The following is a 24383-nucleotide window of genomic DNA, read 5'->3' as shown; positions in this document are numbered from 1 at the left end:
CTCTTCCTAAATAACGCGTTCATACAGACATGGTTGCATTTAAAAAAGAAAAATAACTTGCCAGTGATTGCAGTCGGGTGAAGCAGCGCAGCCTTAGACCACATCAGTCAGTTAAATGTGAAAGACTACTTTAAAGAAACTGCTGCAACAACTTCAGACAACCCTTGGTAGTTTGCCTTGCTAACAAGCATTAACTCCGTTCTCACTAGACATTACACTACATAGTCAGCTGCCTCACTTCACTTGTTCAAACCACACACAACCTTTCTTCACTCATCTACACAATTCAGTGCATACTGAATCTCTAAATAACAATGCATTTTACTATTATAAAAGGCATTGCCATTTACAATGCCAATAGCTCAAAATCTCGCAATTGCAAGATCTATTGCATTGTAAATGCTTGATTATTTTTAGGTTTATATACCGCAAACTCGACACGAAGGTATTGGAGTACTTTACAAGCGCACCGGTTACGTTACACAAGGACACATTAATTAGGTCTCGCCTACGAAGCGCGCATGCGCTGCTTAGGCAAAAGACCTTAAGCTATCGGTTCGGCTTTTCAGCCAAAAACGTGCATGCGTTCCATTGCCTTCAATGGCAACATGTGCACATTGCGGGAGCGAGCTTGACACCATATGTTTGTAATTAACTTACAAATACATAGTGACCCTGGCTCGCTCTCGCAAAGGAAACGCTTTGTGTGCCTCCCACTTTGTAAACCCGCGGCAGTTCCGAGGAGCTGTCAGGATTGCGAAGGTCAAGAAGAAACTTCCCTTAGGTGTAATAGGGGTCACTCAATCTCGCTTACGCATTTAAAAAAAAGAAAATTCTAACCTGGAATGAGACATGGAGATTAAGTATCTCCAAGATGGCCGCCGCCTCCAACGAGTTATCTCTCTAGTCATTGTACCACTCTCTGTGTTCTATGAGGAGCGCTAAGTTTGGAATGTTGGCGCACTTCACTGAATCCATGAGTGGATTGAGACGTGTTTGAGAGAGTTTCCCGCAGTTAGTTAGTTAGGTCTCTTAGTTTTTCCTCGTCCTCGTTCCGTTGGGTTTTTCCCCTGTCGGAATAGACTCTGTTGTCAAGCAACTCTCCGACGCTCAGGTTGAAGAACGTGTGTTTTTTTACTTAACTTCCTACAGCGTTCCTCATTCGGCACAAGCGCAATAGTTATTTTGAAGTCCTTGCGTGTGACCGCTCTTCAGCCAGCAAGTCCGAAGAGTCTCACAGTGTATCGCAGCCTAAGAAGTGCGCAGAAAGATCGTTTTCAAGGCGAACTCCATTCAGTGCAGTCACAGGTGCGAGCAGGAGCTCCAACTCAGAGCTAATTGACTTATTATTGATTCGAGGCATGTGGGCTGCTGAATTCATATCTGTGCATAGATCGCCGCCTAGTGTTGGGTCCGGATGATTGCACATTGTTGTCCTGGAAGAGTCTTCGAAGTATCACAAGATAGGTGGCTCCTCCCCTCGACTACAGTGCTCATGGGCATCGACTCCATCCCCAGATTGTTTTTTTCTGCCATTGGGTTCAGAGGCATATTTGTTAACTCAAGTTCGGAATTGATAAAAAACTTTCTTTTTGGTCAAAAGACCTTTAGTATATCGTCGATATTGTCTTGCGATTGGTGCCTAGTTCTGTTCCTGCTCAGTTCCCGAGCCGGACATCCAGAGGAGCCGCGTGGCTTTTCGGCACTGAAGGCCCGGTCGACGCCAGAGGCCTTATCCACGAACCATCATGGAACAGAGCCCGTTCAAGAGGTGTCACGTGTGCAACTCGAAATATCCTCACATCGACGTCCACCCGGTGTGCAACAAATGCCTGTTGCCGGATCACGATGAAGCCAGCTGTATGGCTTGTTCTAGTTTCCGCTCCAAGAAGACGATTCGACTTCGACGCGCTGCGCGTAAGGAGGCCCAGCAGACGGCACCTGATCCGGTGAACATTTTCGATGCCGAGGAGGATGAGGGAGTCGAGCAGGAAGTTCGAGAGAACCTGTCTGATCCTGCATCGGAGATCGACTCCAGCTATGACGCTGATATTGAAATGGTCGATAATGAAGACGTCGTCAACGAGGTAGGAGACGACGATGGGGCCTTTGGGGCCGTGGAAGATAGCTCGAGCGAAGAGCTGGGCCCTACCGTTGGTACGGGGGCCGATACGCTTGATAAGGCTCAGGTCGAGGGATCGCCACATGGCCTTACCCAAGATCTTACACTGGGTTCTACAGCCTCGCCTCAAGGCCCGGCTTCGGACACTTCTAAGGAGCCACGGGTTGACCGATCGAAACCGAAAGAGAAAGCATTGATGTCTACGCAACCGAAAGCACTGGAGGCAAAATCGAAACCGAAAGTGCGTATTGCTTTGGTCGGCTCGAAGTCCTCTGAACTATCGGCACCGACGAAGCATAAAGGTGTTATCGACCCGTGAGGTCGCTAAAGGGTGTCGAGCCGAAGACTGGGACACCGAAAAAACTGGTCAAGGTCGTCGACCCGAAAAAATCGTCGCCGAAGGCCGTCGACACAGACAAAGGACTCGGAGCTCAGAAGGTTCTCGATCCTACCTGTCGAGCAGACAAGGCTAAGAGAGGTACGAATTTCGAGTCCACGCCTGGCGGTGGCTCAAAGGAACCCGTCGAGTCGACACAGCCGTCCGCCTCCTTCTCGAAACAGGTGTCTGAATCGCTGAAACTAATTAAGGAGAAGGCTTCAACTGTCGGACCGAAGGATACTCCACAAACGAAGCCTGCCATTAAACCTAAAAAATCGTCGGCGCCCATCCAGTTCACGCTGCCGCCGAAAGTGGTACCTAAGGCCTTCGCCCCTAAGACTGCCGTCGAAGCGTCCAAGAAGGTATCCACGGGGCCGAAGCCCACAACTGCGGTATTGGTCACGAAGCATCGACAACCTCCGCTTGTAGAGCAGTCGGAACAATTCATCGACGCCGACACGGGTAGACTTTCAATTTACAAACGAAAGATCGCCCCGGAACAGCCTATGGAGTCATACAAAATTCCATTGAAAAAGAAGAAGGATTCGACTACATCACCCGTTCTTGTCGAACCTGTATCACCACATGGCCAAGACACTGCTCCTATCTCGCCAATTTACTCAGATGTGGAGACAGGGGAAGGTGACCATAAGGAGTACAATTATCCTATAGACACTGATCCTGAAGATCACAATGAACCCTGGGCAGACGCTGCTGACCCAGGAGATCCACACACTGCCCCGGACAGTCATGTGTATGCTGTAAAAACCTCGCCTACTGAAGACTTGGCGGCGTTTAATGCACTTATTGAAAGGGCAGCCAAAAATCATGATGTCCAGCTCCATGCAGACCCTATTGAAGTGGATTTTTTGTTTGACACCTTTTCCACCTCAGAGAGAACTGTCAAGACTCTGCCAATGCTAAAGGGTGTCTTAAAACATGCTGGAGACATTTTTAAAGAGCCCACGAGGGCCAGGGTGATAAACCCCAGAATTGAGAAAAAGTACAAACCGGCACCTGTGGACCCTACCTACATCAAGGGACAGTTGCCGTTGGACTCTCTGGTTGTTCCCAATGCCCGGAAGAAGGCAAACTCGCAAACAACGGGTGATGCTCCTCTTCCTGACAAAGAATCTAAAGTGCTAGAAGCATCAGGGAAAAGGGTGGCAGCTCAAGCGGCCAATATCTGGCACATTTCCAACACTAAGGCACTCTTAGCCAGATATGACAGGGCCCATTACGATACACTTGAGACCCTGTTACAACACTTGCCAGATGAATATAAGGAGGCAGCAGAGATGCTCATACAGGAAGGAAAGCTTATTTCAAATGCCTCTATCAAGTGTGCACTGGAAGCAGCAGACACAGCGGCCAGAGCCATTAACACAAGTGTGATGTTACGGCGACATGCCTGGCTGAGAATCTCCGGTTTCAAGCCAGAGATACAGACCACCATACTAAATCAGCCTGTAAACCCTGATCACTTATTTGGACCAGAGGTGGACACCACCTTGGAAAAGATCAAAAAGGACACTGAGACTGCAAAGTCTATGGGGGCTCTCCAGTCGCAGCAGTTCAGAGGTGGTTCTTTTCGTCGCTCAAATAATAGAGGAGTTTCCAGAGGCCAGCGGTCCCAGCAAACACAGTACAATAAAGGTGGCGCGCAAACCACCTACACCAAACAAGGTAGAGGTGGCTATCGTGGAAACAGCGCCAAGGGCAGAGGTCATGGAAACAACAGCTCCCGATCCTCCGCCACTAACAAACAGTGATGTCTTGTGACTGCCCCCCGACCATACAACACCGGTCGGGGGGAGACTACAACAGTTCCTGCCGGTCTGGAAATTCATCACCACAGACAGGTGGGTCGGGAAGCTTATCCAGTACGGTTATTGTCTGGAGTTAACATCCACTCCACCCAACATACCCCCAAGACACCGTCCTATGTCCACAGAGCATTTGCACTTATTGCAGCAGGAGGTACTCGTCATGCTGCAAAAAGGAGCAATCGAGCTCGTGCCTGTGGAAGAAAGAGGTACAGGAGTCTACTCGCTGTACTTCTTGATACCAAAAAAGGACGGGTCCCTCAGACCCATACTGGACCTCAGACCCCTAAACCAGTACATTCTATCAGAACACTTTCACATGCTAGCAGGTTCTACCACTACTCAGTCATTGAGGATCCTCACAACATTGGATCTGAAAGATGCATATTTTCATATTCCGCTACACCCGTCACACAGAAAATACCTCAGGTTCACCATTCAAAATCAGCATTACCAATTCAAGGTCCTCCCTTTCGGAGTGATGCGGCACCCAGGGTGTTTACAAAGTGCCTGGCGACAGTGGCTGCACACCTACAGAGACAGAACGTTCACGTCTACCCTTATCTGGATGACTGGCTTATCCAAGCAAAGTCGGCCGAGCAGTGTGCCGCCCACATGTCCCACACCATTCACCTTCTTCACGATCTGGTATTCTCACTGAATTATCCAAAGTCCCACCTTCAACCCGCCCACGTACGGCAGTATCTGGGCGCGACAATAGATACTCTGTCAGTCAAAGCACAGCCAAATTCAGTGAGGATCAACAGCATTCAATTGCTGATACAAAAATTCAGACCGCAACACTCGCTTCCGGCACGAGTGTTCATGCAGTTGATAGGCATGATGGCCTCCTGCATCAACATAGTCCTGCACGCGAGACTACACATGCGTCCGCTTCAGGAGTGCTTCGCACGTCAGTGGAATCAGGCTCACAGACAGTTGAAAGACCTACTGTTGGTGACCGGTCGTGCATACAACTCTCTGCATTGGTGGAATCCACAAAACCTTTGCAGGGGCCGACCGTTCCAGGAGCCTGTGCCACAGATCATTCTGACAACGGATGCATCTCTCCAGGGATGGGGAGCTCATGTGCTCCACTACACAGTGCAGGGACTATGGACAACGCAGCAAAAGAAGATGCACATCAACCTTCTAGAACTGATGGCTATCTTCATGGCGATGAAAGCATTCAAAGTACATCTGTGCAACAAGGTTGTGGTGATCCGGACGGAAAACATGACGGCCATGTACTACATTCAGAAGCAGGGAGGTACACACTCTCCACAGTTGTCTCATCTGGCTCAGAGCATGTGGAAGTGGGCCATTCAGAGAAACATCTTCCTCATGGCGGAACACCTCCCGGGCAAGGACAATCAGATGGCAGGCTTGCTCAGCAGGTACAGCCAACAAATGCATGAGTGGGAGATACATCCATCAGTACTCCACCTGTACTTCCAGCAGTGGGGTCATCCAGAGATAGACCTGTTCGCCACAAAGGAAAACGCCAAATGCCAAAGCTTTGCCGCCAGGTTTCCACACCCACAGTCGCAGGGCAATGCAATATGGATGAACTGGTCAGGCAGATTTGCGTACGCTTTTCCCCCAGCACCTCTAATACCGCTGGTGGCACGCAAGCTGAAGCAACACTCGATGACACTCATCCTGGTTGCTCCGACGTGGGCACGCCAACCATGGTACACGTACGTTTCTAGAACTATCCGTGGTACCGCATCAAAGGCTGCACCTCACACCCAGGCTTTTGACGCAGAGCCATGGCGACATTCAGCATCCAGATCCGCAACAGCTCAACCTGGCGATCTGGCTCCTGAGGTCTTAGAATTTGGCTACCTCAACTTGCCTCCCGACTGTATGGATATCATAAGAGAGGCAAGAAAGCTCACCACCAGAGCATGCTATGCGACAAAATGGAAGCGGTTTGTCATTTATTGTGCAGACCACAACATCAACCCGCTAGACGCATCTACTCACAACATCATTTACTATCTGTTACATCTATACAAATGCAATCTGGCCTATGCTTCCATTCGTATACATTTGTCCGGCATAGCAGCTTATCTACAAAACAGGCAGCATCTCTCACTTTTCAGAGTGCCTGCCATTAAAGCCTTTCTGGAAGGACTCAAACGAGTCATTCCTCCCCGGACCCCACCAGCTCCTGAATGGAACCTAAATGTGGTCCTCACCAGACTAATGGGTCCATCTTTTGAGCCTCTACACTCATGCGAGATTCAGTTCTTGACGTGAAAAGTGGCTTAACTGATAGCGATCACATCGCTGCGACGCGTTAGTGAACTCCAGGCACTAACTATCCAAGAGCCATTCATACAGATTCACTCCAACAGGGTGGTGCTTCGCACTAACCCTAAGTTTCTTCCTAAAGTGGTTTCACAGTTCCATATCATTCAGACTATAGCCTGTGTTCTTCCAAAATCCTGGGTCAGTGGCGGAGAGAATGCTCCACACACTAGACGTCAAGAGAGCTTTAATGTACTACACAGATAGGACCAAGGATTTTCGGAAAACAAAACAACTGTTTGTTGCCTTTTCGCCACAACACAAAGGCAACCCCACTTCCAAAGCAGGTATAGCCAGGTGGCTCGTTAAGTGCATTCAAATTTGCTATCAAAAAGCCAAGCGCACATTAACGGTTCCCCCACGGGCCCACTCCACACAAAAGTTGGGGGCCTCCATGGCTTTCCTTGGAAATATTCCTTTAGAAGACATATGTAGAGCAGCCACATGGTCTACCACACACACATTTACTAAACACTACTGTGTAGATGTGCAATCCAAACAGCAGGCAGCTGTAGGGCAGGCTGTTCTAAAAACACTTTTTCAAACTGCTGCAGCTGGCACAGGCGGCTGCCGCTAATGGAGGGACTGCAATGTATTCTATGCACAGATATGAATTCAGCAGCCCACATGCCTCGAACCGAATATGCTACTTACCAGTATGCATCTGTTATTGGCATGTAGGGCTGCTGACATTCATATCGCCCGCCCTCCTCCCCGGCGCCTGTAGCGGTTGCAGCACTCAGAATTACTCTTAGCATGGTCATCACTCACGGTGTTACACTCCATCTTTGCCACAATGGCTAAAAACAATCTGGGGATGGAGTCGATGCCCATGTGTTTGAGTTTGAGTTTGAGTTTAAAAATTGTTTTATATAGCGCTCTTACACCAGCGGTTTCATGGCGCTGTAACTGGCAGATCTCCACAATAGACAAGGAAGGGAGGTCAGGTAACAGAGGATTAAATGAAAATTTTGCTGAAGAAGTAGGCTTTAAGTTTCTTTCGAAACTGGGAATATGGGGTTAGGGATCTGAGATCAAGGGGTAATGAGTTCCAAAGGGTTGGGGCAAGAGTCGCAAATTTTGAGCCCCCCACTTTTTCCGGCGAAACCGGGGAACTATCAGGAGGGATTGGGAAGAAGATCGGAGCTCCCTAGTTGGCAAGTAGGGGATAATCTCCGAAGAAATAAATGCAGGGGCCATACCCAATCGAGCCTGGTAAGTGATAGATGCAAGCTTGAATTGGATACGTTCCCGAACCGGAAGCCAATGTAAAAGTTTCAGAAGGGGGGTGACATGTGAGGATTTAGGAAGGTTAAAGACCAGCCGAGCCGCCTGGTTTTGGATCATCTGCAACCGCCTGAGACTATATGCAGGTATACCTGCATATAGGGCGTTGCCATAATCCAGGCGGGAGATGACCATCGCAAGGACGATCAACTTCAAGGCCTCAAAGGTGAAAAATCGAGAGACCTTGCGGATGGTGCGAAGAGACAGAAAAGAGGAAGAAACCACAGAACTAACCTGGGAGTGAAGGGTAAGGTGAGAGTTGAGTTTAATACCAAGGGTTTTGACCGAAGTAGAGGGGACCGGAGAGGGACCAAGGGAAGGGGGCCAAAAGAGTGAAGACCAGGGACTAGAACAACCACCCGTCAACACCAACTCGGTCTTATCAGGGTTGAGTTTCAGGTGGTTGAAATCCATCCAGTCCCTGATGAAAATCATAGTGGACTGGAAATTAGAGATAGAGGCAGAAGAAGAAGACAGATTGAAGACAAGTTGGAGGTCATCCGCATAGTTGTATACGGAGACCTCCATTTGTTGTAAAGAAAAAATGAGGGGAGAAATGTAAAGATTAAACAGAAGAGGTGAAAGGGAGGAGCCTTGGGGGACCCCGCACAGAACTTTCCGAAAGTCCGCAGTGAAGTCACCCAGGCGAACTGCCTGGGTGCGGTCCCTCAGGAAGGAGGACAACCAAACCAGGGCCGTACCCCCGATCCCCGCCGCCGCGACACGGGAAAGTAAGATGGTATGATCCACCGTGTCGAAGGCGGCAGAGAGATCGAGGAGGACCAGAGCCTGGAATTGATTGGTGTCCCTCCCCTCCCTGAGGTTGTCAAGGACCGAAAGGACTACGGACTCCGTAGAGTGTGCGGGGCGAAAACCAGCCTGGCGGGCAGCCAGTACCCCATTTTCTTCCACAAAGGTGCTCAGAGACCTGGTGACATGGCGCTCGAGCACCTTAGCCAAAAATGGTAGGAGAGAAATGGGGCGAAAGTTGGCTGGGATCGAGGGGTCTGCACCAGGTTTTTTTAAAATGGGTAAAATGATAGCTGATTTCAAGGGGTTGGGAACAACCCCCTGAGAGAGTGAACTGTTTAGTAAGTGAAGGGGAGGATCAGGGCAAGAAATGTAAATGTGACGAAGTATTTGAGCGGGACAGGTGTCAAGGGGAGAGCCAGATTTTACAAGGGGGATTAAGGATGTAAAGGATTCCTTGGTCAGAAGGGGGAGAGAGTTTAATTGTCCTTGGGAAGGAGGGCACTGAGGATCAACAAAAGACGGGGAAGGTGCAGGGATATTAGCTTTAATGGCAGCAATTTTATCAATGAAAAAGCTGTTCAGAGAGTGACAAAGGGCAAGGGAAGGAGAGGGCTTAAGAGAGGTACGATCTGAAAAGGCTAGGTTCTGAACAATCGAGAACATTTCCCTAGATTGGTTCTCGGCTGTGAGGATCTTGGAGGAGAAATAGGCTGTTTTAGCGGCCAAGATGGCATTCTTATATTGAGCTAATAGAGTGGTAAAATCAGCTCTTAAGATGGGACAATAGTTTCTCCTCCAGGCCCTCTCAGCACGGCGTACCGATAATTTGATGGTTTTCAGGTCATCGGTAAACCACAGGTTGGCATCTTTCTCCCGCTTGGAGGTCAGACGTTTCAAGGGGGCAATGGACTCACTGGCTGAGGAGAGCCATTGTTCAATGCTGTTAACCTGAGCCGAGGTGGAAAGCCCGTGTAAGACGGGATAGGAAGCACTTAAAAGAGCTGATAAGTTCGCCGGGTCAACTCTACTCCACGAGCGGACCCAGACATTTTTAGGAAGGGGGGCCCTAACTGGAGAACTGATAGGAAGAACAAAAGAAATCAGGTGATGATCAGACCAAGTGCAAGGAGAAATAAGAAGGGAGTCGACAGGGCAGTTCAAGGACCAAATCTGGTCCAAGATATGCCCCTTGACGTGAGTTGGGGAAGATACGTGAGAAACAAAATTAAGAGATAAAAGTGTGTCTGAAAACTCTCTAGAAGATGAACACTCTGCTGGGTCGGAGGGCCAAAAATTAAAATCACCCAGTAATAACACCGAAGAGTTATTGACCGAGAGGGTGGCTAACACCTCCTGGAAATCAGGGAGAAATCGTAGAGGCGACTGGGGCGGTCGATAAATGAGAAGACAGGTGAGAGGGGGGGATGTGGACGTGGTTCGAATAGCAAGATACTCTGTGGTGGCAATATCGGGGAGAGAGAGCAGTTGAAATGGAAGATCAGAACGGGCAATGACCGCGACGCCACCCCCCGTTCTGCCGGATGAACGATCGGCCCGAAGTGCATAGTAGGGGGCGGGCAATGTAGCTAGCAAGGTGGGTAGGGAGTCATCACAGAACCATGTCTCGGTTAAAAGGAGATCTGGTGCATGATGATCTAACAACACTGATAGTTCATGTGAATGAGCCACCGCCGATCTGGTATTCAGATAATACGCCTTAAGGGTCTTAACTGGGGCAGTATTGACGGCTTCTGTGGAAGGGGGGACCGGAATAGGAGAAGTGAATGAACAGGAACAGTGAGAAGGAGGGGATAAATCTAGCTGGGATATCCGTGAGTGTGTGGAGGCAGATAGAACCCACGGACCCTGTAGCCTGTGAAGCTGGGAGGAAGTGTAAGAAATGATTTGGGCAGGGTATTGTGCCCCTAACCCCGGTCGGCCGCGGACGGGCGCAGACGGGCTTAACTTAGGCGCAACTTCGGCGCATGTGCACTGTAGTCCAGGGCAGGAGCCACCTATCTCATGATACTTCGAAGACTCTTCCAGGACAGCAATGTGCAATCATCCGGACCCAACACTAGGCGGCGATCTATGCACAGATATGAATGTCAGCAGCCCTACATGCCAAGAACAGATGCATACTGGTAAGTAGCATATTCATTATTAGCAATCCAGAACAATAAGTGGCTGTGTAAATTAAGGAAAGGTGTGTTTTTGATATTCTCCTAGAAATAGAGCCAAATGCCATCAGCATCTCAACAAAAAGAGGAAGCCAGTTAAAAAGGTTTAGAAGAGTTCCTTGCGGCTCTTGGTAGGTATTGGAGGGTTTAGGATAAAAGCAGAATGTATAGTTAGGACTAGATAATGAATGTGCAGAGAATATTTATCTGTCTATGTTAGTTCTTACCAGAAGCAAGTGAGCAGTAAGGAGGCAGTCTTCTTAGAAAAAGAGTAGAGAAGACAATTAGAAGAGGAGCTAAAATCCAAGAGTACATTGGTAAGTGACTTATAGAAAACACGAATAGATGAAGGAGCGAGCAGAATAAGGGTTTAATACTGTTATTGTTGTTTAGTTTCTAGAGACCAGATGTCCACAGCATTTGTCTTGCTGAGGAGAAGGAATAGAAACAATTAATCTTGGCAGTCTCTTCTCTCTTTTAATATTTTATCCACTCCCCCTTCCTCCTTGAGGAGATATCTTGGAACACGTTAAATAAAGGTGTTTTGAGCCTCTTCTGTGGGGGCATTGGGAATAAGCATCATTCTTTTCCTGCGCAAGTATTGGGAGTTACAATCTAACAGGCGCGCGCACTTGTTGCTGCCAGTGCTGGCTTGAAGAAATGTAACTATGTCCTGCTCTCAGTGGTGATTGTGATCCAGTCTTTGATGCCAGTTGTGCTACACATATTCTCAAATTAGGGTGACGTAATGTTCGTTTGTCCCTCTACACTGGCCTTTCCTTTTAGGATCGATTATCTTCCATAGTCTTTCACTCACTCACCCAGCGCATTCTAACCCTCAGCCTGTTTATATCACGCTTTGCCCATCACTCTCATCTTGCCTTTGCTTTGCTCCGTGTGTCTGCAACACGTTCTCAGCAGTCAGTTCATCTCACCACAATCGTGACTTTGACTTTCTCCTCTGATCCTGTAGTGCTCGTTTCTGCTGTGTTTGCACGCATTTCTTGCTCTCTGTGCATGCGTCCCTCTCCTTCGGCCCCTCAGTCCATGCTGTCTCTGCCTCCCCTTGTCTGCAGAGGGCCCTTATTTTGGCTGCCTGTTTGTCTCTCGTTATCATCGCGGCCTGTCTTGTCTTGTGTCACTCTCTCCAGCCTCCCTTGAATCTCTTGTTTTCCCCTCTCTATCCCGTCTCTTCACTCCATGTGACCCTTCACTTGTCCTGCGTGTGCACCCATCACTCGGAGACTCCTCATTGTCAGCTCCCTAACAACCCTCCTCCCGTCTGTGCCTTGTTTATTGTTGTTAACGCTTTGCCTTCCTCTTTGCGCTCGCCCATTCTCTCCCCTCCGATTATGCCTTCAGAACACCACAAAAACATTATAATGTGACTGTTCAGAATCATTTCCCCCCCCCCCCCCCCCCCCCCCCCCATCTTCAATGATCTTTAGGGACCCTCCTTTTGTTATTGCAACTCATCAGTGTTTGGTTTTAAATCTCAGGCTTTTCTTTTGTGTTAGATGTTCATCCGCACAGAGATTTGTTTTATTTTGCCTTCTTGACACTATGCATGGAATTCAGCCAGGCAGTTTAACTTCTTCTCTGAAGGCAGCAGGGCTTTGCTTACTATTTTCCTCCTCTATCCTGTCAGTGCCTAGGTTTGCATTTCTAGTCACTCATTTTCATATGGAAATGTTCCGGGCTCACCCTTAGCTGTTCTTCTGGCTGAAAAGTGGACCCTCATTGATGCAGTAATTTCAGGTGCGGCAAGAACCATGATAGGGCTCAACACATGAAAATTCTAAACAAGAGAATGGCTTGATGAGCAGAAGACTTCCTTTCGCCCACAAAATCAAGACCACTCGCATTTCTTTATAGCATAAAAGGCCACTTTATTCAGGATATATGAATTCCCATCAGATAACCGTTTATTATTATTATAATATGTAATTTGGCAATTGAAAACGAAACCATTTGTCATCTTAACTTTTTAACTATAAATATGAATTCAGACCGAAACCATCAATATATTTTTTCTTGTATTCCAAACTGAAATGAACTTCCCCAACATTTTCTTTACATCCTTCCCCTCAATTGTTCTCTATAAGTTCCCCTAGCCCCCAACTAATGACAGGAGAAGCCCGCTCTAGACTTTTTCTCCCCGAGATTTTGCCACCCAGGAAAACCAAAGAGTTTTCCTGGCCCCACCCTCTACCTAATCTGAAGCGATTCACAATTTAGAATTACACCACAAATTGACTTGTAGCTCCTGAGCCAGCATATCCCTGATTTCCATTAAATAATAAGCTATGCCTAAGTGCGACAAATGTACTCCGTCGTCTCTGAAAAGGTGACCTTCGGTGCTTGTGATATTCTCATGCACAATACATTGGATCTGCACCACTGTACAAAATACCCTCATTGACTTATTCAACTTTCTCCTTGCTTTCTCTACTGCAGCATGACATCTGGCCTTTCTCCAAGATTGTCTGTAAATGAATTCAGTCCAGATGAGGCGAGTGGTCGGCCAATTGGTTTTCAAAACCGCTAAATCTAATTGCATCTTTTTGATGAGCGTTAGGCCAGATAAGTCCATCAAATCATTTTCTCCTAGATGGATTAATGAGATAATCCGGGCAACCTCGTACATGAAACATATTTGTTAGCGTTGGGAACAAATCAGCCCATTTCATACCTCCTTTGCCTTTCCACACCAATTCATGCTGGGAGCTGGGAATACCAAGAGATCCGTAAATCTGTTTCTCCGCAAAAAGAGCTGCCCATTTTACAAAAGAATGACCTACCATCCACGTTTGCTTTTTAAATTTCGATGTAACTCCCCGAACATTACCTAAATAAGAAAATGGAAATTAACCTACTGCCAAACAATTTACGATTGTCAATGCATATTATTTGCGTACATATCTTTTTTAACAACTGGATTTCCATCTGCCAATAAGTTTCAATACGTCCAGTCCCAGTCCCAACCTAGCTGCCTCTGTAGCCACCCCTATTCTGAATGAATGCGTGGCAAAATTTTGCGGGTTCTCTCCTAAGAACGTTAAGGCTCTTCGCAATACTGCTAAGAATTGTGCACTCGTTATTTTGTTCCCGTTCTCGTGAATGAAAATGTGGCCTTGCTGAAAAGAGCTTGAAGAAGAAAATTGTACCCATTCCTGCACTGGGCAGCAATGCGCTATCCCGCTGTCATTCAGAAAAACCCATATACCCCTACCCAACTGATCAGTTTTGGACCTCCTAACCCATATACCTAGTTTGTGCTCAAAAACTGAAATCTCTTGCTGCATAAACCCCGATCTCTCCCCAAACCCAAAACTTCTGACACCCTGAATGCACCAAACAACATCCAAATCATAGCCAATCTAAAACGCCCTAATTTCCAAACATCATAACAAAATAACGCCAGCTGCTCTAACAACTGTTGTAGTAGTTCAAAAGTAATGAGGGCCCTTAGCCGTTGAAAATTAACTGTCCTCTTCTTGAGTCCCCTCAACATTTTCCTAACTAAAATAGTATATACTGGATCAAAACCCCACAACAATTGTCCATAAAATGACAAACTCGCCAATTTCCCTGCAATGGTTGTGTGAGATAAACCCTTATCTATTAACATTAGAACAAAGTCACAAATATTTACACTCTCCTTTTCTGCTGACCCTGTCCCACTTAAAACCTGTTTATAGTGTAAAAATTCTTCCCATGCTTGTACATAACTTCGTCTAGTCGAAGGGACAATGGACTGCTCGACTAGCTGTACGATCCTCATTCCCCTAGGGCCCAAAGGTTGTGTGGCACCCTCGTTTTGCTGACATCTGCCCCCGGCGCCAATTCTCGAACTTCTGCCAATGAGAGCGGGAAAGGGCGTCAGCAATGGAATTGTTAACTCCAGGGACATGCTTAGCTTTGAAAATCATATTGAACTGCAAACTCAACAGCATGAACATCCTCAGCAATTGTAAAACTTTCACGTCTTTGGCTTTCTGGTTATTCACTAAATTTACCACTGCTGTATTATCAACGTGAAATAAGATAGATCTATTTTGGAATTCATGACCCCATGCCAACAGAGCAACAATCAAAGGAAACAGCTCCAAGAAGGCAATACTGCGGCCTTGATTCTTCCAATGCACCGGCCAGCTTTCGGCACACCACCTCCCTTCCCAGAATACTCTGAAACCACTTGATCCAGCAGCGTCAGAATAAATTTGTACTTGCCAAACGAAATCCTCATCTATGAATTGCAACGGTATTCTGTTGAAACTTTCCAGGACACACAACCACACTCTCAAATCCTCCTTAATTGCCTTAGTCATGCGAACTCTATGGTGTGGGAGAGAAGTACCTGATAACGCCATGCCTAACCGCCTACAAAATGTCCTCCCTGCTCTCACTACCCTACACGCAAAGTTCAAATAGCCTAACAAGCGCTGTATTTGTCTCAACGCAATTTTCCGTGCACTAGGACCAATAGCAAAAATTACCTGATTTCTAGTATCTTACCCTCTGGGAGGCGCGCTGTCATCTTCAGCGTATCAATCTCAATGCCTAGAAAGTCATTATCGGGCCAGGCCCCTCTGTCTTGTCAGGAGCCAATGGGACCCCCAAAGATTCTGTCAGTGCCTGGAATTGAGTGAGTGCCTCCTTGCAATGGCCCGACTGAGCTTTCCCAACAAAAAGGAAATCATCTAAATAATGACAGCTGACGCCTTTGGCACACACTTGAGAAAATACCCACTGAATGAACGTACTAAACATCTCAAAAAGCGCACATGAAGCCGCACAGCCCATTGGTAAAACTCTGTCCACGTAGTATTGGCCTTGAAAAAACATACCCAGCAGTTCAAAATCAGAAGGGTGTATTGGTAGTAAACGGAAAGCAGATTGGATGTCGCATTTAGCCATCTCTGCCCCGTCTCCCATCCACGTCACTAACGTAATCGCTTCGTCTACTGTGGTGTAAGACACTGAAGTATCAATTGCCGAGATGAAATCGTTAATGGAGCCCCCTTCTGGCCAGGACAGATGTTGTATCATCCTATACTCTCCTTTTGTCTTTTTTGGAATGACACCTAGTGGGGACACCCTTAAATTTGGTAAAGGACAGTGCTGAAAGGGGCCCGCTATCCTGCCTTCCTTGATTTCTGCGTCTAACTTACGATGAACCACCTCTGGTAACTCTTCAGCAGAATGTAAATTGTCAGCCCACCTACGATGACGGGGGCCCTGATATCCAAGCTTAAAGCCTTCATGGAACCCCCCAAACAATCTAGCCGCTGTGTCAGTATCTGGATACATGTCTAACCAAGGCGTCAAACTTGGCAATCTAACTGGTGTATGCGCCTTTTGGAAAAGCATGGAAAGGGGCGCCTCTTCCCCTATATGCCCAGTCTTTCTGTTCGTTAAATCTTTGTTGGTCACTGAATCTTTGGCCGCCAAAACCTCCTGCCGGGGAACCACACTGCATGAGTGGATGACTTCCTCCACACTGCGAACATTCGTGTTTAAAGCAGGACAATTGTCTACTACACATCCCTCTATTATAGTTCCAACAGGCCCCCGTCCCAGAGCTGAAACCCCTTCCCCATGCACCCGCCCCAGATTGAGTGGGACGCCAAAGAAAGGGCCGGTAAGGCACTGGCAAACCGCTTGCCATGTGTGTCGTTGCCAATGGGTGAGAAGTGGACATCCATTGGAGCCAAAGTTCCGAGTCCACGTCCCCCCACAGCTTCTCAGCGCATATACTAATACGAGCTCTAAATTCTTCGTCATAGTTCAACCATGATTATCCCCCAAAAATGCAGCTGCCCTTTCCTGACTATATCCATGTATTTATAGAGGGCAACTGACCTCTCAGGATATTTCTCACAATAAATACTTGCATATATCAGGAAAGCCGAGGTCCAGTTTTCAATGGTACGAGGAACCCTGGGATGTCGCGCTAACTCCCATTCCTCTTCTTTTGAATCCTCTTTAGCTTGCACATCCCGGTGTAGTAACTTGAAAACGTCAACAAACTCATGGTTCCATATCCTCTGTTTGGTTTTGTCTGATAAGTGCGTCCCCAAGGGCATCGCAAGACCCATGTAAGGAAGCCTTCGTTTAACATTAAGGGACACTGTCTTATCAGAAACTTCGTCTTGTGCCCGCCCTTCTTCTAAAATAGCTGACCTATTCTGTGACTCTCCTGTACCCATTACGCTAAGCGGTGTCAGAACTCTCGGTGATACAGACCCGTCTACCAACCCACTCTCCCCACCTTCAATCTCCTCAACAGGTTTTACACTAGGTCAAATTCTTTCATTCCCCCTTTTTCCTTGCATCTCATCCCACGCTGCCCACCAATGAGGCTTACCGTGAGGTAACTGTTCCACTCTTTGCTGTAACTCTGTTCGAGACATCCGCTCTTGATAATCTCTCGGTGTTAGTTCTGTATTAGAAGAGTCCGCACTTGACTTCTGAAACGATAAAAAAGATTTTTGTGTTGCCCCCTCCCCCCCTTTTTCCCCTTTTGCTTTATATACCATACCTGAAACTGTTTGTTTAGGAACATTTATGCTATGAAAATTATCCCTGCCCCGTAGCGACAGCCCATCCTGCTCTTTTGTACCCTGTCTAAACTTGTACCGCATCTCACTAGTACTGGGACATACTCCGTCCCCTACCCCGCCATCAAAGGTTGTCCAAGCCGAGCCAGAACTCCGCTCCAGAGGTCTGCCCGACCGCACAAAATCCGCTCTAGATTCGCTACTATTGACATAATCAAGCTCCTCAATGGACGGTGATACATTAGAGGTAGCCGCTTGAACAGATGGTACAGTAAAAAAAAAACACCCATCTGCGCGTCAGAAAGGTCGCGAGAACCTTCCTTTGTAATTTTTTCCTTCTGTCGTGTTGTCACCAGCAGAGTTTGGGTGCTCAACCCATACCCACTGTCCTTCCTGGCTCCTGTTCTGGGTGTCGCTCATGTCCTACGTTGTAGACGGTGGCAGGCGAGCGCGTGGGAATAAATAATCTGTATCCCATCTCCTTACCGCCGAGCATGAACGAACTGTGTCTCTTCCTTACCCAATTCCTTCGTAATCTCCTCCTTCCTCCTCACTGTCTGATTCTAAGTCAACCTCCAAGTCACTTGTACCCTGTGGCTCTAGACCTACGTACATCTGTGTATGTGCACGGGGTCCCCCCTTTTTTGCCAATGGTTGGCACCCTACTCCTGACTCTATGGTTTCCTCAATCCCGCTCCTGTCCAGTGGCATGTTACTCCGTGTCCTGGAAAGGGGCACCTCCTTAATAGGCTGTGCCACAAACTCTTCTCCCTCCTCGCTGTCGCTGGAATAAGCCACAAATGAACCTTCTCGCCCCCTTTCTATAAAAGTCTTACTCATGGCGCTTGACCTGTTATCCTGACAAGAATTGTCAAATCCCTGCGGAAGGCGCTTTAATGGGGGTTATGTAGGCATACCTGGGACCCCCCAGCCCGCTTTGGGTGACTACCAGTTTCTTCACAGCCTTTTCCTTCCCTTTTCTCTTGATGGCTGCCCTCTTTTTAATTACTGGAACCTGCGCACTCTCATCAGCAAAGTCATGTATGTCATCCTCCAGACTCACCGCTTTCTGAGGTGTGAGGGAAATGCCCCTGCGCATAACCAAGAAGTTCCCTGTTGCGCCAAGTCTTGCTGTCCCTTCAGCGCCTGTGCTCAACGAGCGCGCTCTCCTGCCTCCTTTTTTGACATGCACTGACTGACAAGCTGCTATCTCAGACTTCACCCCTTTTGCCACTTTCCGCTGTGGAGTACGTTTGGGAGGGAGCATCTCCTGACGGGCAGCCTGCGTCAGCATGTCCCTCTCCCCTCCTGTTAAATGACTCTCAAAGCTGCCACCAGCTGCTCACTCATATTCATGCTGGCGAAAAATCTCTGTATTTATGGCAACCTCTGCCCCCTATTATCTCGAAGAAACGACCTTGTGGGGCTGATTTCGCTTGAGGTGAAAACCTCGCCGTCTTTTCCCTTCCTGCGCCTCAGCCTACGCCTAATCTCCTCACAGACTCGCGTGCGCTAAACTTCCCGAACGCTCCCTTCCTATCTCGCGCATGGACTGTTCCATGTGCGGGAACACCCCATGGGGAGACAGCTCGCGCCGCTCCCCCTGAGGGCCCATAACAGAAATAGTTCACAGAGGTGGATTTGAGTACATCAGATAACTTTTTTTTTAATTTCTCTTCCTGGCCCTGTCCCCCCACCCCCTCCTGCCACTCCCCACCCCCCCCCCCCCCTCCACACAGACACTTTTCATGATGCAAACAATGCAGATGATAAGGCTATAATTAGCAGAGACAAGTGATTCATTTAGAGCCTGTAAGCACATATGGATGGGTGCGGTCATTTGCACTTGCATCCAAGCATTGGCATAGCCATTAGGTCTTGCCTTTGGGACCTTATAAGTGTTATCCAGCACAATATTCTTGGTGCAACAACATCAAGTGTTGCAAGGCTAAACACTTATAAGGTCCAAAAGGCAAGACCTATTGGCTATGCCAGTGCTTGTTTTTTTGGTATGCACAGGAATATTAAGTGATTTGCCCAGAATCCCAGGATGTGGACGCGACTCCGAGGCTTGAACTTGGCTTCTCAGCTCCACAATCGGACATCTAGCCGCATACCATATCCTCTCCCCATACAAGCCACAAAGTATTAGTAGCCTGATAATGTCTACCCTCTGATAAACATGCGGCACCAGTGCCCTCGCTAAAGTCTTCTATAACATGTGTCTGCCCGTTTTTTTACTGTAAAAAATAAATCACAGAACTAACATTGTCTTATTCGCGCCCCTGTATTTGAATGACCGTAGAAGAATTCCACTTCAAGATGGCTGCCAAAGAAAGGTACTCGCTCGCAGGCTTTTAACACGAACCTCCCACTCTGTGACAGCAGCACGGTGGGATTGATTGACTAGAGGAGTGTAGAGAAACAGCCACAGATAGTGAATCAGAGAACAGGAGAAGAGGTGTGCTGGGGTGCAGTAGCATTTCTAACAGTAGAGTTATACCGGCGCGAGGGTAGAAGAGGATCACACAGAAGTAGGCTGAAAACAGTCATCTGGCCATGGTGGTAAGAACTGGTGCACGTCCTCTTCAAGTTCTTTTTGTGGTTTTACGTCAAGTGCCCTCATGTCTTGTATTTACTTTTCAGCTACTTTTAACTTTTAATACCAGCACGTTGAGTGCTCGAATGTTGCACCCGTACACATTTTTCCCTGATTGCAACGTGCAAAAATGCAGGCAACAAAGCCCGAAGCGGTGGAGCTGTCACACATCACGTTGCTGTATGGCGGGCGTTGCATTGATAACAGCTGCGTTTTATTGCATTTAGTACATACTTTGCTTTGTATGAGATGTGACCTTTAGGTGTGCTTGCTCTGTTGAAATCTATTGCCTGTGTTGAGCAGTATTGCTATATACTTTTCGGTTGAGACCATGTGACTATGTTTCTTAGTGCTAATAGTCCTGTCACTCCTTATGGTGGCAATTTGGCAACTATTTTTAGCCTATTTGCCAGTGATGGATTTTGACCAGGTGGCTTGCATGGTGGAAACACTTTTTGCCTCAAAATTGTGGTGGCAGCTCTTGAATGTGCCAAGGGTTGATAGCGCTTGAATTTGAGTGTAGTGACAGCTCTTGCTCGCGTGTATTTATGTTATTGTAGTGGCTGTTCTGCATATGCGTTATGTTTATGCTAGTTCTCTATGTGCATTGTAGTTACAGCTCTTGCGTGTTTTTTCTTAACCCGCATGTTTGGACGAGAACTCGTGTACGAGCTTGTTATGGAGTCTGCTTTTTCCTCTGTGCACTATGAAGAGAACACTGTACTGTTTGTCTTTTGTTGATAGCTCTAACCACTGTGGTGATGTGACAGGTCATGCCAGTGAGTGTACATTGTGGGGACAGGTGTTACCTTCTTGTTGTATCAGCACAATTAGTATGACCTCAAATAGGGCAGATACTCACATGTCGCCCCTTTGTTGCTTGCTCCTTGTGTAGCACGAGTGATGTGGGGCCCAATGCTATCAAGGAAAATTGCACCCCCCCTCTGTGCTAGAAACACATCCTTAATTGGAGTGCTGTGCCCCTCCGCACACTATTGCCCCAGTACTGCTGCACTAATAGTACTTATGGCTCCTTTAATAAATATGAGTCTCCATTTCTTAACACCCACAGGGCATTTCTCTGAGGAAGTGGGGAAGCTGTCTCTGTCCATTTGTAAACGAAAATATTAGAGCCCAAACAGGACCCCCTTCTCAGGGCCATCTGTTTGATACTATGCATTGATTTTACTCCTACCACTTTTTCCTGGGCTATTTCTCGTAGACCCTAGGGGTTTGGATGATTGTAGCAATGCCATGCAAGAATTAGAAGTGTGGCATGTAGTCATGGTCATGGCCACATGTGGAATGTAGAATGTGTAAGGTTAGAAACGTTGGTTGTCATTTGCAGTTGTGGAGAGGAAGAGCAGCGAAGAAGTAGCTGCTCTGATACATAAAGAATAAATAATTGTAATCTCTATTTGAGGCTCTCTGTCGTTATGATCAGGGCTCAGAATAAAGTCAAGTCAAGTTAGAATTTATATAGCGAACTACTCACCCAGAGGGTCTCAAGGTGCTTGAGGGAGGGGGGGAGCTTTACTTGTCAAATATCCAAGTTTTAAGTTGTTTCCTGAAGGAGAGGTGGTTCTGTGTGAGGCGGAGGTGGGTGGGGAGGGAATTCCAGGTCTTGGCCGCTAAGTAGGAGAAGGATCTTCCTCCCATGGTGGATCTTTGGATGCGTGGAATTGCGGCGAGGGCTTGATTGGATGATCGGAGTTGGCGGGTGGGGGTGTAGAAGGACAGGCGCGTGTTGAGGTATTCGGGCCCTAAGACGTAGAGGGCTAGAATATGACCCTTCTGGCCTCCTCCCTACTACCACTTTGACATACCTGAAAGGAAATCTACTTGTAAACAGAGGTCACAGTTGGCTTAGTGTATGGGGACTAAGGTTCTAATTTGTTGACAAAAACAGCTCTCATACTTTAGACACACTTTTTATCATATACACTAAATCATTGTGCGGCAGCCTATCTTATACTGTTTGTAATACCATTTTTAAATAATAACTTACATATTCACAGTGCTTTCTGTTACATGCTGGGACCTCATTGCACTATAAAAATCACTAGTCACTATTCTAAACTGCGCCAACCAGGATTCAATTCTGTCACTCTGGTCTTGCACGCAGACATCTGCAGTGATTGTTTAACCAATAGACATTTCATAATGTAAAAGAGTGCATTTATCACCAATTACTTTACTTTGCGTTGAATTTTTTTATTAAAGATGTGTGCCTTATATTATATCTAGTTGTTTTGAAAGTGAAAAAAGCAACAAAATACTTCTAGAATATTTTTTTGTTTTTAGCATGTCTCTGACCCTGCTACTACCACAGGCCTCAGGTTCACAGTTGTCATACTTTCATATGCAATTCAGCCCCTTAATGTAAATGAAACGCAAAATATAAACAGGGTTGTGCTAACACGCCATCTTCACTTACAATACTTACTGATTTGTGCCCCACCACGGACTCCTAGAGAAGCGTGCCCCCAGTTTGAAGACTTCTGATCTAGTGTGTTATGTTGTTGAGCCATAGGACTTTGCTATTTGATTTTCTGAAAGCTCTTGTTCTAGCTTTTGTCTTTGTGCATGCTGTGTTGATATCACACAATCAAGGTTTACTTAAATAGGGACTTTATCTTATGTTAAGGGGGTGACATGTTGATATCAGCGCCGACCCACTCTGATCGGAAATAGAAAGATGACTACACCTACATATTAACTATATTCCTACATCCTATTTGCTCCTATTCTCTTCCTGATGACATTCTCAAATATGTTAAATCCTGCACATCACCTTACTCCTAGTCATGTAGTTTCCTTGCTCCGCCATACCCACTCTCAGTACCTTGGCCTTTGTACTCGTTCACACCCCTCAGGCCTCCCTCACTCATCTACAAGCTTTTACCATCACCAAGGTCATTCTTACTAATCCACATGCTTCCATTCCACCCTTACCACCACTTAGCTGGCACCCATTCGTTATCTCAATATCGCTGGTTTGCCTCTACATATACTTCACTCCTTTCATTTATACACTTTATCCTACCTCCCCATGCTTTCAGTGACCTAAACACCAGTCAGACCATTCATACTGCATATTGAACATCATTCTTACATCTGTCACCTATCCGCACATCACTATCACTATGGCTTCCTTTTTTTTCTCTTGTATAGTCCCACCTCATCAGGCCATTTCAGCCCCCTATATTTAAACACCATCATTTTGGTGACACTTTATAGATGCTCCCCACTCAGCACCCACCTACCACTCCCATCACTTCATATTTTAACTTGGCTTCCTTTCTACATCTACACTATAAGCACCGCTTGATATTCTTACTTGCTCTCATGCCCTCCCTTGTACAATAAAAAATAACTGATCTTTTATTTTCAGAAAATCGGGTTGCAGTTTAAAGCAACATTGGAACATGTCACAAATGTACGACCTCTTGGAGACGATTTTCGTTGGTTCCTAAAGGTAGGCACAGTCTTTAAAAAAATAGAAATGGCACAGTGGGAAAACAAAGACGAAAATTGCAAAGCACGTTCAAAATATCTTTGCGCTCTGTACTGGACCTAATTTCTTCTGCTGAACAGAGGAGGGGGCATGGGGAAAACATCTAAAGAACAAATATATTTGGCAAACGATAAAATGATAAGGATGAGTGACTCCGATGACAAACAGTTTATTGAGTTTGTACTAAAAAGTTTTCTGAAAATAATTTAGTCAGGTAAAGCTGAGTGTCCCTTAACCCCTTCGACGCTCATGGCGAGCTCAGCTCGTCATGAGGTACACCTCTCGTACACTCATGACGAGCTGAGCTTGTCATGAACGCATAGGTTTCCGTTTGCGGTCAGCGCACCGCGGAAATCTGCACCGCACCGATGGTGTTAAGACAGACTGTTCATTGCTTATTCTTCTATTTATATCGCACCATGAAAAATTGCGTGAAAAGCAGTAGGTAGGCGTATACAGTTTTGCGTTTCACTCTGAAGAGATTTTAAAATGTCTTTCAGAAGCCAAAAACGGATGCACATGGTATTCTACTGAATAATAGTAATGCGTTTCAGTCTTTGATTTTGTTGTTTATAAAAAGTGATGGATGGAACGCTTGAAATAAGCTCAGCGACTGGGAATCACTTTGGGCCTCGTTCCAGTACATCATTATTTTGCACACCTTGCCACCCCAGTTTGGACCTAGCCATATGCAAATCAGGCTTGACCATGCTCCAGTGGGAACAATCCAGTCCAAACTTCCAGGCCAGGTCATCCCTGAACTGGAACACAAGCAACCCAGGACCAGTTTCACCCTGATTGGGGCTCATCAGCCAGGTGTAGCTTGGTTCCAGTGACACAG

At 46.8% G+C, this 24383-nt stretch overlaps 1 protein-coding gene across 2 annotated transcripts in view; it reads left to right on the top strand.

Annotated features, from left to right (window-relative positions):
- Positions 1-19820: 19820 nt before the first annotated feature.
- The window catches only part of CZIB (CXXC motif containing zinc binding protein), a 75610-nt gene continuing 71047 nt past the window's right edge, over positions 19821-24383 (top strand). Inside the window, exons 1-2 of one of the 2 annotated variants that reach the window (XM_086952460.1) lie at positions 19821-19991; positions 23420-23503. In XM_086952460.1, coding sequence (XP_086808586.1) covers positions 19986-19991; positions 23420-23503 — 90 coding nt within the window. In that variant the 5' untranslated portion in view covers positions 19821-19985. The remainder of the gene's footprint in view (positions 19992-23419; positions 23504-24383) is intronic. The other variant, XM_086952465.1, reaches the window with a different exon arrangement.

Source organism: Lissotriton vulgaris, chromosome 1_1, assembly GCF_964263255.1.
Source record: "Lissotriton vulgaris chromosome 1_1, aLisVul1.2, whole genome shotgun sequence".
Classification (NCBI taxonomy): Eukaryota; Metazoa; Chordata; class Amphibia; order Caudata; family Salamandridae; genus Lissotriton; species Lissotriton vulgaris.
This window is presented reverse-complemented; position numbering and strand designations above follow the sequence as displayed.